Source organism: Anolis sagrei, chromosome 2 (assembly GCF_037176765.1).
Source record: "Anolis sagrei isolate rAnoSag1 chromosome 2, rAnoSag1.mat, whole genome shotgun sequence".
Taxonomy (NCBI): domain Eukaryota; kingdom Metazoa; phylum Chordata; class Lepidosauria; order Squamata; family Dactyloidae; genus Anolis; species Anolis sagrei.
The window spans coordinates 128,888,084-128,902,161 of record NC_090022.1 but is presented as its reverse complement, the minus strand read 5'-3'; the positions used below and the strand labels follow the sequence as shown (position 1 = coordinate 128,902,161).

The window sequence follows — 14,078 nt, the reverse complement described above, 5'->3', positions numbered from 1 at the left end:
CAGATGTATCTTAGGTTTGAACTGTGATGCAATACAGTTTACCATATCTCCTGTTTAAAAACGAGGCCAGAGATAATACACTTTAATGGTAGCAGAAATCTCTTTCTTCAATATGTGAGAGGAATGAAATTATAACACAGGAAGAATAATGTGTACAGCAACTAAATTACTTTAACATAGCAAGGTGACTTTAAATGAATTTTCTAATTGTTTTGCAAAATGTGTGTGTGTACATATGCTTGTGTAGCTATATTATTATACAGGTGCAACCTTCTAGTAGGCTTAGCTCTGCTTTCTTCTAGTTCTTGTGTCTCTCCTACACAGAAACAAGATGCAGCTCAAGTCAAGAAGGTGTCTTCAGATACCGAGGAATCTGGTGTCCCTATTTCCCGCAGTTCTTTTACTACTCACTCCAAACAGCAGAATGGAACATTTTCTTCTCCTTCTCATTCTCCTCTTCCCAAGTTTATACCTACCATTGGATTCTCATCTCCTAAACTCCCCAGCAAGCCAGCCTTTTTGGATGACTTAAGCAAGAGATCCAAGAAGCAGTCTGTTCTGTCCCTCAAAACATCTCAGGACTTCAATGAGAATGGCAGTGCCAGGGTCGATACGGGCAAGCAGAACTCTTGGGGCGACAAGGGGTTGGCATCATCATCTTCACATCTGGCAGGTCCTCCTAGAGGGGATCCTGAGGCCAAAATGCGCGATGGAGGCACAGAGCTACCCAGTAAGGACTCCTCGTCTTTGACCTCTTCTTTGTCGCCATCGCCATCCTCTTCTAGCAGTTCCTCTTCATCCAGTCCTGCACATAACTCCCTCAAGGGACTTCCACAGACAACAATAGGCATCAATGGCTACTGCTCTTCTCAGGAAACGGACTGTGCCTCTGGGAAACATGGTTCTGAGGACTCCAAGTTTGCCAAGCTAAAGTCGCCCTTGTTGGCTAATGTGAACAATCTGGAGCTGGGAAGTACTATGTCACCTCCACCTGCAAAGAAATTGGCACTTTCTGCCAGGAAGGTGCGTTTGGGTTGGTGGGCTTTGCCTTGTTCATCTCTCAGACTGGGGAAGGAGCAGGGGAACATTGCTTATGGCATTGTTCCAGGCTCAGTGGAATGTATCACACAAGGGGAAACGTAAGAGGCTTTCTCACCTGCCAAGACCTGAGCCATCTTTATCTAGTGCCCCAGGCTTGCATCCACAGAAGGGTGGGGCTTGTTTTGTGCTAAGATTCTTCTTGCCAGAGGGGGCTGCTTTCTCATACTCTGCGGGTAACATTGGTGAAGACCTGATCTTCCCTTGTCCCTCCCAAGGCTTCTTAATTGGTGAGGCTCTAACTTAAAGGGAAACACTTAATGTATAAGGCCAGGATAGAGAAACACAGAGTGGTACCCTTTGGGGATAGGTGGCCTGGCATGCCTTTGAGAGTTGGGGAGGTACCAGTGCCCATTGTTTATTCTAACACTTTTGTCTCTTTTACATGTCCTTCCTTATTTTCCCTTTGTTTCTAACAACAAACACTTTTCTGATTCTTCTTCCCTTCCCTGTCCCGCCCTGGCTCTTTTTATTTTTCCCCCATCCCTCTCTTCTTATTCTACCCTCTGCCCCTGGGGTCACGGAAACCTCCTTTTTAGACCACCAAGTTTTTATTTATGTCGATAACTACAGGGCAGCAACACACTGCAGAAAGTGAGCGGCAGTGAGCGTCGAGCGCCGCCCCACTCCCCACCAGCTGCCACAAATACCATCCACCCTGTTCGTGCCGCTGCGCTTGGCTGTCCCAGGTAAGTGGTGCCTTACCTGCCCTTCTGGGTGGTATCCCTTGGCGTATCTCAGTAGTGATTTTGGCCATGCAGTTTGAATGGGTTGTCATACCAGTTTTTTTAAGGCAGCTTTCTCCCTGACTCTGCCCTTCTGTATGTGCTGGACTACAGTTCTCATTATCCCAGCCAGTTTGATCCGTGGCTGGCTAGGTTTGTGGGGATTGTATCCACATAGAGGAAATCCAGTTTGGGGGCGGGGGGGATTCTTATATCTTTCACCATTTTTCTCCAGTAAAGGTACAGTAAAGAGAGCAGGGGTAGGCCAGCTGCCTACCTGGCTGGGATAATTTGTTTGTTTATTTATTTATGATATTTATAGCCATACGGCGACTCAAGGCCGGTTACAGATTGGCACAATTTGATGTCAGGCATTCATAAATTGCCATTAAAAACAATCAATATTACAATATAAAACATAAATCAAAACCGTTAAAACATATAATCATCGGTGTCATCTTGTTAAAAACGTTACCCAGTAACATTGTCTGGCCATTCCATATTCATCATTCATAGTTCCGTGTTATCTATTCTGCTGCATTCTCAAAAGCTTGCTCAAAGAGCCAGGTCTTTACTTTTTTTAGAAAGTCAGGAGGGAGGGAGCTGATCTAATATCCCTGGGGAGGGAGTTCCTTAGGTACATAGATAATTTACCTCATGTAATTTAAAAGGTTTATGGAATGCTTCAGTAGCTTCAACTACTATGCTAACGCACAGATTGAATGAAAAGATGGTGCTTGAAGTGCTACTTTTGTGAGCATGAGCACTTTTTTAAACACCTGGCACCTTTTTTTTGTTCAGTTTGTCCTGTACAGTAACAGCAGACCTTGCTGCTATCTCCTTGTTTTCTTCCTCCTCCAATGCCAAAGAGGGGTGTTTGACTGCACCTAAATTCCCTTGGGAGAATTTAGAAGCAGATTTCAACAGAGCAAATGAAGTCCCAGCTCGTTCTGCCTAGGAGCGCATATAATTTGGAGAAAAGAAGAGGAAAAGTGGGGTGAGGGGGAGGGAGGGGTGTAGAGCAGGTGCTTCGTATGAACTATTTGTTCCCTGTTACTCTGGAAAGCAGAGGACAATTGAGATGAAAGCAAAAGCTTGATTGCAAGAAGGTCGAGTTCTCACTACCACCTCCTTTGACTCCCCTTTCCCCTGATGTTGCCTTTGCTGTTACTGTTGCTCTCTCTACATCCCTATTCCAAGCCATGGAGTAGGGAAACTGGGTGGGCTTTCCTTCTGCATTCCAGGCAATTCCTGCTTGAAACAGCATGCTGCATTTGCAAAAGTATGCACTGCCTGATGTGGACCATTCTTTGGGAAGTTGCTTTTGAGAATTTAGTGCACAATGTACAGGTACTCTTTGCATCCTCAACCACGATCTCCCCCCTTTAGGAGACAGGGAAGTCCAAGAAGCCTTTTTGCCAACTTGGCAAAAGCTCTTTACTATGGAGGGGGGCCAAAGAGCCTTCTGAATGAAACTCAGTGGTTTCTCCCCCCATTTTCCATGGTCTCCTCAGCAGAGCGAACCAGGACGCTGTGTGTACTCCTTTAAAACTGTTTCCAAACTTTCACAACAGCTTTCAGATGTGGCTGAATAAGGCACTGTTATTCAACAGATTAGGGACTTTAGCAATTAAGTTCTGCATTTTAACTACTACTCTTTTTTGAGGGTCTCATCTGTCAAATATGCAGGGGGGACCTGGTAGAATTAAATAGGTTATTTTTTGTAAAAAATAGTATGCCAGGGTGTATGTTCAAGATTACAGATGTGTAGCCGAGAGGTATCTTGCAGGCATATAGGATATAAACAAGAAGTGCATTTCTCAGAAGTTTGTTACCCTGCATCCTCAAACAGAGATTCTTATGAACTGGTTACATTCTTCAGTTGTGTGTCTATCACCATGAGTATCAATAACTGAATTCAGTACTGAACAAACTCCATAACAAGGACACAGAAATTCTCGCAATCCAGGAAGTTCCCTTTCTGTCCTAGGAAAGTATCCTTATTATTATTCCTGCATGTTTGTGCTATTTCCTAGCCATGAAATTAAGCCTGGATGTGGTGTGTAGCTGTGGTAGCGACACTAAGTCTTGGGATAGTGACACAGGCTATAGCTGGGCAATTGAAAAAGGAGAAAATGGTTTTTGTCCGGTCTGATGTCATGAACAACTGAGCCTCAAAGGTTTCAAATATTTACCAGTCAGTGCATGGCTGTTATTTTTTCCCCTTCTCTGTGACTTAAGGGACACTTGTCTTTTATCTTGGTGGGGATGCTGGTACTGACTCTTCTGTAAAACTGAAACTTCCATGATGTTTCATAGCTTCGGAATCTGTTACATTCTTAGCTATATATGATTTTTGCAGGGTGCTCTCACCTACTTCCAAATCTTCAGCACCTCTGCAACTAGCTGACAGCACCTTTGTCGACGTCCCACCCTCATCCAGCTTCAAACCACGCTGCCTCTCTGCTGCTGCCCCTTCGTCACCACCTGCTGTGCCCACACAGGCCCTGAGCCACGCCCACCCAGATAAGGGACCTTTCCTTAACAGCTCAAGGAAGATGAAAAGGAAGCATAGTACCCCAGGGGAAGAACAAGGTACTCATTGCGGCCCAAATGTGACTAACTTCAGTGCAGAGGGTACCCAGCTGCTCAGTCCTCCCAGGAAGAAGAGGCAGCTGAAGGAAAATGGCAGTGTTTTGTCCTCTTCTGTAAGGAAGAGTGACGTGGCAGCAGCCAAGAAGGAAAAAGAGGGGGAAACATATTTGGACGCCAGGTCACCAGATTCTGTTCGGAAGAAGAAGAAGAAAAGGCTTCATCAGAAGGATGAAGACTGCACACTACTACTGTCCACTGTGAACAGGTAGCCATTTTGCTTGTCTTAGTGCTGAAGTGTTGCCCAGTAACTAGATGTGAGAATGCCTACCAGTACCTTGAGTTCTCAGAGCTTTTTCTTCTTGCTAGGATGGTATAGCACTGGTATTCCCTGTAAAGCAGATAGGCACGAAGACTTCCTTGCAGGGCTAAGAGTCTATTTTCACCCCATTCTCGGGTTGGAGAGGCAGTATTGCTGTGGTTCTCCACTTGTGGGTCCCCAGATGTTTTGGCCTTTAACTCCCAGAAAGCCTAACTAACAGCTGGTAAACTTGCTGGGATTTTTGGGAGTTGTAGGCCAAAACACAGGGACTCACAGGTTGAGAACCACTGCGTATTGGCTTGGGCCTTCTATGTCAATGAAGGATGATTTTGTGCAGATGTTTTACTTTGAAGGAGCTCCCCAAGGTGCTGAATCCCAAATGCTTCTTGAGTAATACTATTTTTCCTTTTTTTAAAATCTACTATCTATAGCTGCCCTTCACAGTGTGAGGGAGAAATATCGGGAGAGGAGCCCTGTGACATGAAGAAGAAAAAGAAGAAGAAAAAGAAGAAGAAGAACCAGAACTTGTCAACAGGCTCAGACAAAGGCAGCTATGCTGAAGAGAGTGAGCATCGGAAGCACAAGAAGAGGGAGAGCCAGGGGGATCCGGTGCCTGTGGTGAGCAGCCCCCAAGAAAAACGACACAGGAATGGCATCTCAGCAAGACTTAGCCCTTCAGGTTGGAGATGTGGGATGATTGGTTGATCTTAAGCGGGAAGGGGGATCTGGTAATCCGTGTAATGATAATGTTAGTGGGCATTCATCTAATCCAGTGGTTCTCAACCTGTGGGTCCCCAAGTGTTTTGCCTACAACTCCCAGAAATCCCAGCCAGTTTACTAGGATTTCTGGGAGTTGAAGGCCAAAGTCACCAGAACTGCTGTCTGTTTATAGTCACCTCATTTCAAAGGAAATCAAGTAACTTCCACATATTCATGCAAACCAACCAAGTGAACATTACGCCGATGCATAAATGTGATACTTCTCCAAGATCTCTGTTTTTATGCCTAAACTCCATAATCTCTCCCTATTTGATTTGGGCAAACTGGACACCCATTTTCTTATGTTCATTTTGAAGGCATCAGTTGCATGCACCTTTCCCTGGAGAGTAATAAATGCATAATCCTTTCCTCCTTTCTGCTATCCATCAGCATATCCTTGATGGACCCAATACAGATCCAGAAAGAGAAAAAGTTAGGCTTGCATATGCAACAATCCCATGAACTCTCCTCTTTCCACAGTAGCCTTGGCTTGTAGCAGCCAGCTTAGACATGAGGACAACTGCTCCTTCAACTTCCAGAGTCCAAAGAAGGAAGTGATTCAGCACAAGCATGGGCAGCCTGATGTACTCCAGGAGCTGCTGAAGGATTCCTTGGATAAGGCATATGGAAAGCGAGGTACTTTGGGAGAAAGAAAGAGGGAATGATCAACAAGCAGGGTCTTCCCAACCTGGGGGAATGATGTGATTTCAAAAAAGCTTTCCATGGTCTGTTAAGAAGCATATGTCTCTGTGTTATTAGTACACATATGTTCCAACATGTCGGTAAAATCTGAATTTTGGGAGCAGATTGTAACAACAACAGTATACTGTAGGAAGAATATGAATAAAATGTGTAAAAATAAAACAAAATCAACGAACAAAACACATGAAATATATGCAAGTTTTGAAAGATCTACTGACTTCCTCAAGCAAAAGATGTTTTAGAAAACAAAGAGGAGAAATGAAAAAGGGGGGAAACGTGACGGTGTTAGAGTCCTAAGCCAGATGTATCAGATGTTGTCTCTATTGTAGTACATTTAGTCTGGCGGGACCTCAGTGCAAGTAGAAACCTCTCCCTTTTGGCCTTGTAAGTGCCGAGAGAAAGCCCAGTAAAACATTAACTCCAGAAAGTAACTCCCTTTGGTATCCAGGGTATCTCCTTGTCTTGTAAGACCCATTAGGCCAGTAGTTCTCAGCCTGTGGGTCCCCAGATGTTTTGGCCTTCAACTCCCAGAAATCCTAACAGCTGGTAAACTGGCTGGGATTTCTATGAGTTGTAGACCAAAATACCTGGGGACCCACAGATTGAGAACCACTGTGCAGAAAGCATGGAATTTCACAAGAAGGATTGGAAAAACCTTAAGTGTTGCCTATCTATGGCTTCAACTTCCTAACCTCTCTTCTGGATATGGTTTTTTGGGAGTCAGGGGTAGGTAGGGAGCTCAGCAAAGATGAAGGAGAACAGAATAACGGCTAGAACGAGAGTCAGGAGCATATGCCCCACCTGTTTTTTGAGGAGTGCAATATACTTGTCAACTGCTGAGTTGGCTCCTGTTTCTTTGAGTTTGGTGACATCTGAAGAGCCGCTCTTGCCTGCCCCTGATCTAGAAGAACAAAGTTTCCTACAGATTCCATAAGTTGCTAGAAGTAAACATGTTTGGGAGGTTTGTTGTTTTCTCTCTGTTTTCTCGCTTGAGATGTGAAGCTCCAAGGCAGGAAAACAAATGACAGATCTTTGGTATTCTATAAATACTTTTTCAGTTGTATGCAAAAGAGCCTGAAAATATGCGGCTATCCTGTTTCCCTGTGTACATCTACTGTCCATGAAAGAAATGAGGCAAAGCCATATATTGGATACTGAAAAGGGATTCCACAATCCCGAGTAATTCAATACTGTTACCTTTCCTCTACAGTGCTGACGTGGGAAGGTGAAGTGTCTGCTGTCAGCCAGGATGCCATGCAAGATACTGCATGGTCCAGGAGCCAGACAGTTATGGACGAATGGGATGAAGAGTTTGACAGTGGGAAGGTATAGAGATACTAGTGGCAAGCCTAGCCATTGTTTTTAGTTACTCCTTTTGATTGATTTAAATCCTTAACCAGGCACAGCCTTCCATTGGGTATTATAATAGTAGACATATCTTGAGCCGATGATAATTCCAGAGCCGGAAAACCCATGATTGCATTAATTGGAGCATTTATTTTCTGGGACAGGAAAAAGAATTATCTACACAAAGTTTTTTTTTAATGTGAGAAGTGACTTGAAACTACAAGTCACTTCTGGTGTGAGAGAATTGGCTGTCTGCAAGGATGTTGTCTAGAGGATGCCTGGATGATTTACCATCCTGTGGGAGGCTTCTCTCATGTTGCGCATGGGAAGCTGGAGCTGACAGATGGGAGCTCACCCCATCTCACAGATTCGAACTGCTGACCTTCAGGTCAACAGTTCAGTCGGCACAAGGGTTTAATCCATTGCACCACCGCAGCTCTATGCAAAGTGAGTTATGCCCGTAGCCTCCAAAAGGTGAGGCAAGAAAGTCCCATGATGTCCAAGAGATAGGTCATTGGTCACTGCAAACTTTGCATTTTCTTCCTGCTTGCCTCCTCCTTTCGTGATCTTAACACCTGACCTTACCTATACATTGCTCCTCTTAACTCCTACTTTCTATTCCATTATTCCATTTGCCTTTTTATTCTCTTAACAAACAATTTTATCTACTTTGTCCAGCCTCTTCTTTTCAACTCACGGGGCAATGGAGAAGCTTTGACTAAGGCAGTGATTCCCAACCTGTGGGTTCCCAGGTGTTTTGTAGATTGCAAATCACAATTTCTATGTTCCAAGAATTTCTACATTGAATGTAACATGAGAACATTCAGTGTAGAAATTCTTGGAACATAGAAATTGTGATTTGCAATCTACAGTTTTTGTAATTGTTGTTATAGATATCTGTGCATGTTACACTCCCAGGTGTTTTGACCAACAACTCCAAGAAATCCCAGCCAGTTTACCAGCTGTCAGGATTTCTGGGAGTTGAAGGCCAAAACATCTGGGGACCCACAGGTTGAGCACCACTGAACTAGACAGAACAAATGTGTTGAGAAGTTGTTGTATTTGTTACCATACCTTTTGGTATCTTCTTCTTTTTTCTTTTTTTTTACAATAGTCACATGAGTCATGTTATTCTATACTATTTTTTGGCATTTCCTTGCCCCATCTGTCAAGTGCATCAGTGAAATTGCACTTTAGCACTATAGCTCAAAAAGAAAAGTAGAAAAATTCATTTGTGAAAAAACTTGCCATTAAACCTATAGAGGCACCACAGTCAACTACAGCTTGCCTGGAAAGAAAAATGTGTAGCATGGCTGTAGTCAAGTTCAGGAAGGTCCAATGAATTGCTTCTTTAAAAAATGGAATGGGTAAATGCAGAGCAAACAACTAGTGGCAAAACCCAAGAACCAGTTGCGCAAAACCTCACATTTCCTTGGAACAGACAAGATACAGAAATCGATTCGTTCCCTGCCCCCCTCCCCCCCCCCCCCCCCCAAATTGCATATCTGCCTTACCAGCTATTTTCCATTCTGAGTTTTGAAGGGATGGTGTCTTCAGGATTAGAAATTGGACAAATGCCTATTTTTATCTTTATGACAGGTAAAGAAAATTAAGAAGCTCAAACGTGAGCGGAGAAAAAACTTCAATGCCTTCCAGAAATTGCAAAGCCGGCGTAACTTCTGGGCTGAGACACATCCAGCTAAATTGGCTAGCCTGAGCTATCGACTCTGAGATGGTGAGGAGTTACTAGAGGATAATCACATCCAGAGAAGGAGTGGGAATTGCAACATTGTGTTCTGGGAGCAGGCAGATGGATAAGGACTGCTTTAGAATAGGGGTGAGAATCTTACATTTTTCTAAAGGTTGCTGTACCTCAATTCCCGTCATCATTATTGGTAAATAATCCTGAGAGTTTATATCCAACAACATAGGAAGGGCCTCAGAAATCCCACTGTGTTTTAAAATGTGTATGCTTGCCTCATTGTAGTTAAAGTTACCTTTAAGGTCATTAACTACATTTATTTTGCATTGTGCATCCCAATAGTTGGTTGCTTTTAAAAATTGCAGCTGGAATTGGTAGCTGCGTTGATGTAGGTTTTTCAGGCTGTCTGGCCATGTTCCAGAAGCATTCTCTCCTGACGTTTCGCCTTCATCTATGGGAGGCGTCCTCAGAGGTTGTGAGGTCTATTGGTAACTAGGCAAGTGATGTTTATGTATCTGTGGAATGGCCAGGGTGGGAGAAAGAACTCTTGTCAGAGGTAGGTGTGAATGTTTCAATTGGCCACCTTGATTAGCATTTAATGGCCTAGCAGTTTCAAGGTCTGGCTTCTTACTGTCTGGGGGAATCTTTTGTTGAGAGGTGATTAGCTGTCCCTGATTGTTTCTTGTCTGGAGTTCCCCTGTTTTTTTAATGTTGTTCTTTAGTTAATGTTATGATTTTAGAATTTTTTTTAATACTTTAATACTTGTAGCCAGATTTTGCTTATTTTCATGGTTTCCTTCTTTCTGTTGAAATTGTCCCCATGCTTGTGGATTTCAATGGCTTCTCTGTGTAGCCTGACATGGTGGTTGTTAGAGTGGTCCAGCATTTCTGTGTTCTCCAATAATATGCTGTATGGCCATGTTCCAGAAGCATTCTCTCCTGTAATGGTAACTTGTTGCTTTATTGTTTCTCAAAACTAACTTCAATTGTTGCTTTTAATCTGATTCCTGTGGTACTTATCTGTTGCAGATCTCAACCCCACAGATGAGTCCGTGCCTGCAGCCATGCTGTGGCAGTTCCTGTATCTTGGCGTTGCTACTGACCAGCACTGAAATGCCAATTGTTGCAGGCTACCAACTATTTATGGAATTTGCAGGGAAAGTCCTCCTCTTGACCCAAATGGGACACTGCCATTTCAGAGGGCTCTTGGTGGATCTTCTGTGCATCTTCTAAGGGAAAGCAGGAGCACTGCAAAAAATCCATGCCTGGGGAAGGCACAATCCCAGCAAGGCAGTGGAGGCACTTGGTATAGAGCAAGAGTGGGTCCAGGAGTGAATAGCCTCCTGGGATGAAAGTCACCTTGACCTCCACAAGGCCTTCACCTCCACACGAGACCTAGGCCTGATGAGCTACGCTGCCCTTCCAGAAGATGAAGAAAGCCAAGATCTGTGTCTTAACTTCTGAGAGGTGGACACTATTGCATGAAGTGACATATACCCCTTTCTCTGCTGTCCAGATATGTCATAATAACAGGGTAGCTTTTGTGGCTTTTCTTCAGCCACATGTGTCCTGACCATAGTTTCTCCCTGTCCAGTGAGCATAGAATACTCCTCAACAGATAATATTTTACTAAATAATCCTCCATATCCCATTTCTACACATTCTGTACAGCAAAAGAAGAACTGGTAGTGGTGCTAGTCTGCTTTGTACAATTGGGAGTCCTCCAATTTTTTTGTAATGAAAGAAAACCATTGGGCCCTCAAAAGGTGAAGCTTAGCCATACATTCTCAGTAGCATTCACTAAGTCACCGTGCACTGAGGTGGTGATGTTTCCATTGCTGGAGTCTTACCACTTTAGACTTGACAGGTGTGGAATTGAGTACTTGAATGTTCCCACCACTTTTTGAAGGGGAAAAAAGATCCTGATACATGTTAAGCTAGGAGTTTGCAAACTGAATCTTTCTTGGATCTGCTGTCTTACTCATTGTGCTGCTGTGCTTCTTACTGGAGTCATGGCACCGTTTGTTTGAAGTCATGACTCGTAGAAGATCTGACATCATAGCTTGTTTTTGTTATTAAGAATAGGCTGCTTGAAATCTTGTTGTGTTGTCCACAAGTTAAAGCAGACTTTCCTATTGGCAAAATGTAGATGATCCAAATTGTCTGTGCCATCCTTTTCCCTAGTATCTGTCAAGCCAAAAGTGGGGTGGAAGAACTCCTGTTTTAATACTGTTGGCAGATGTGTTTAATTCCTTCGTATGTGCTGAAGTCTAACAGCTTTCTCTAATCTGGCACCTTCCAGGACTGTTGGACCACAGTGCCCATCTTCCTCAGGGATGATAGGACTTATCAATCCAACACATCTGGAGGGCCCCAACTTGGAAAGGTTGAGCTATGAGTTACTTCTGGGCAGGCTGTCCTTTACCTGTAACTTCCCAAACATGCATGATCAATTTGAGGGGTATCTATGTACATCCCATTTATTCTTGAAACAGCTGCATCTCATTCATGTTGCTTATTTCAACATTGGCACCCATTTTTTGCTATACTCTGTGGGTGCAAAGGTTGAAAACCTGCTTAATTCCTTCTGCTGTGTAACACAGCGATGGCCATTGCATTTACTTTGAACTGACAATTTCCCCCCTTGGGGAGGGGGCACGTAAGACTCTTCACTCTCGTCGAGGAGCATTTTCTCTCCCTCTGGCAGTGCCCGTTCTGCAGTTTCCTGCCAACATGTAGAGACCCTGAACATGGGTACACTTTGCACCTCATGCCAGGGCTTACTGCAGTAGCCCTCGTTGTAGCAACGATTCGTGGTGCAATAAAGGAATGCTTTGTCTATGTCTCCTATTTATTCAGGCTGTCAATTACAGTCATTTGTGGGTGAGTAAGAAAGACGGTGGGTTACTCAATTCTGAATGGCACCCTGCCCACCTGTAATGAAAGATCGCAATACTCTGCTGAAATTACTGTTTGCTACACTGAAAAAGGTAAGTGTTCTCAGCCAGGGTTTACCTATAATGGGTATTACTATATTCTAATAAGGGATGGAGATGGCATCTGACATTTTAATAGAATTTCTGTTGTACTTCCTGCTCTTGTCTTTAGCCTGTGAAGCCTTTTCTAAGATCACCTCCCTCCCACCCACACCCAATTTATGAGGGTTATCCGGAAAGTAAAGTTACAAGATTTTTTAAAAATAGAAAGAATGAATGTATTTTAATAAAACTTACCTGGATTGTAGCATAGGTATTACATTATGTTTCCACATAATCACCATTCAGTTCAATGCATTTTGTCATCTGTGGGATGAATTTTTGATGCCTGTGCATAGAGGGTTTCCTCCGCCTTTTTGGTCCACTTTGTCACTTCGATTTTCACCTCGTCATTAGAAAAGTGTTTTCCACCAAGGTGTTCCTTCAATTTAGTGAACAGATGATAGTCACTGAGTGCAAGATAGGGGCTATGAGGGGTGGCTTAAAACATCCCAACCAAATGAAGTCAACAACAATTCTGCTGCAGGAGTGGTGTGCAGACGCATTGTCATGAAGGAAACAGACTCCTGCCATCAGTATCCCACGACGTTTGTTTTGGATGGCTCTGCGAAGTTTCTTCGTGGTCTCATAATATATTCCATACCCACTTTGTCACATGCTGTCTTGGCATTACATCTTCTCCATAAACTGAAACAATTTCACGATGAGTCTTAGTGGTGTTCATGACCTTGGCATTTAGGTTGTGTATTACACTTGGATGGAAATGGAATGAGGATGCTCATCTCTAACCTTCACAACACCAGTCGATGAGCTACTGATGACTTGCACTGCTCGTTCGCTTCTGGGTTCCCGCTACATGGAAGTGATACCAACTTCCACAAAAATTACGAGAGCTACATACCTTGCAACCTTTCCAGATAACCCTTGTAGTTGGAAATACATCTTGCCTTGTCCCTTTCATCTTCCACACCTTTTGTGCTGTCTAAATCCCTCTATATCTTGGCGCCAACGTGCATTTTTGGTATGTATGGCCATGGTTGCAGGTGCTATATTTAGAGGAAGGCAGTGGCAAATTGAATGGATTCAAGAAAACCTTATCACATGGTTATAAACCAACTGGAAGGCACATAAATATAAATGTGTGGCTGTTGCATGCAATGCAATACAGGGAGAGAACCAACCCTGCCCCTGGCAATGTTGAGACTGCAGTGGAAACTTGGTCAGTGTTTTATGAACACTCCACTGTTCAGTCAGTTTTGCCTAGCTGGGCATAACAACTGTGTGAAGATCTTGGTCTGTAATGGGGTGAATGCTCTTCATGAAGAATGTGCTGCTTGAGACTGCTGAGAGTGTATTCCAACATCCAAAGAACTGTATGATTCCCACCTACTTGCCATATATGTAAACTCAAAGCTCAGGAAGAAACAGGTAATTTGAGGGCAGACCTAAGGTGCATTATGAAAGGTTGAATTTCATCACCTCAAAACTTAGGAAACAATTCAATTAAATCATATTTTGGTGATTTACTACTTCTTATGTTGTATCTGGGTCTTGGACCCATGTGCAATAAATAGTTTTTATATAGTTTTAGCCCAAGTGTTCTTACTCTGTTGGCTTCAAATGCCTCTCTTTCACCCATGCAATTCTTCATCCACCCCCTCTTGCTGACAATTTCATGTGCACAGGTGTACAGATCAAATGCTTTTCATTGGTTTCCCCTCAAGCATGTACATAATGTACAATGCTGCTTTGCGGTGCTTCCCTAAAGTGAGTTCTTTCTTCCTCCCACCTCCTGCTTACATCCAATTTTAGTTTCCTTTAGTTACTTACATCCA

At 43.4% G+C, this 14,078-nt stretch overlaps 1 protein-coding gene across 5 annotated transcripts in view; it reads left to right on the top strand.

Annotated features, from left to right (window-relative positions):
* USP36 (ubiquitin specific peptidase 36) overlaps positions 1-12,088 on the top strand; it is a 30,322-nt gene extending 18,234 nt beyond the window's left edge. For 3 of the 5 annotated variants that reach the window (XM_067463844.1, XM_060764361.2, XM_060764362.2), the window contains exons 13-20: positions 325-1,023; positions 1,672-1,787; positions 4,186-4,683; positions 5,169-5,416; positions 5,977-6,132; positions 7,409-7,524; positions 9,145-9,280; positions 10,277-12,088. In XM_067463844.1, coding sequence (XP_067319945.1) covers positions 325-1,023; positions 1,672-1,787; positions 4,186-4,683; positions 5,169-5,416; positions 5,977-6,132; positions 7,409-7,524; positions 9,145-9,276 — 1,965 coding nt within the window. In that variant the 3' untranslated portion in view covers positions 9,277-9,280; positions 10,277-12,088. Of the gene's footprint in view, positions 1-324; positions 1,024-1,671; positions 1,788-4,185; positions 4,684-5,168; positions 5,417-5,976; positions 6,133-7,408; positions 7,525-9,144; positions 9,383-10,276 lie in introns of all 5 variants that reach the window. The other 2 variants (XR_009630709.2, XM_060764363.2) reach the window with 2 other exon arrangements.
* The last annotated feature ends 1,990 nt before the right edge of the window (positions 12,089-14,078 follow it).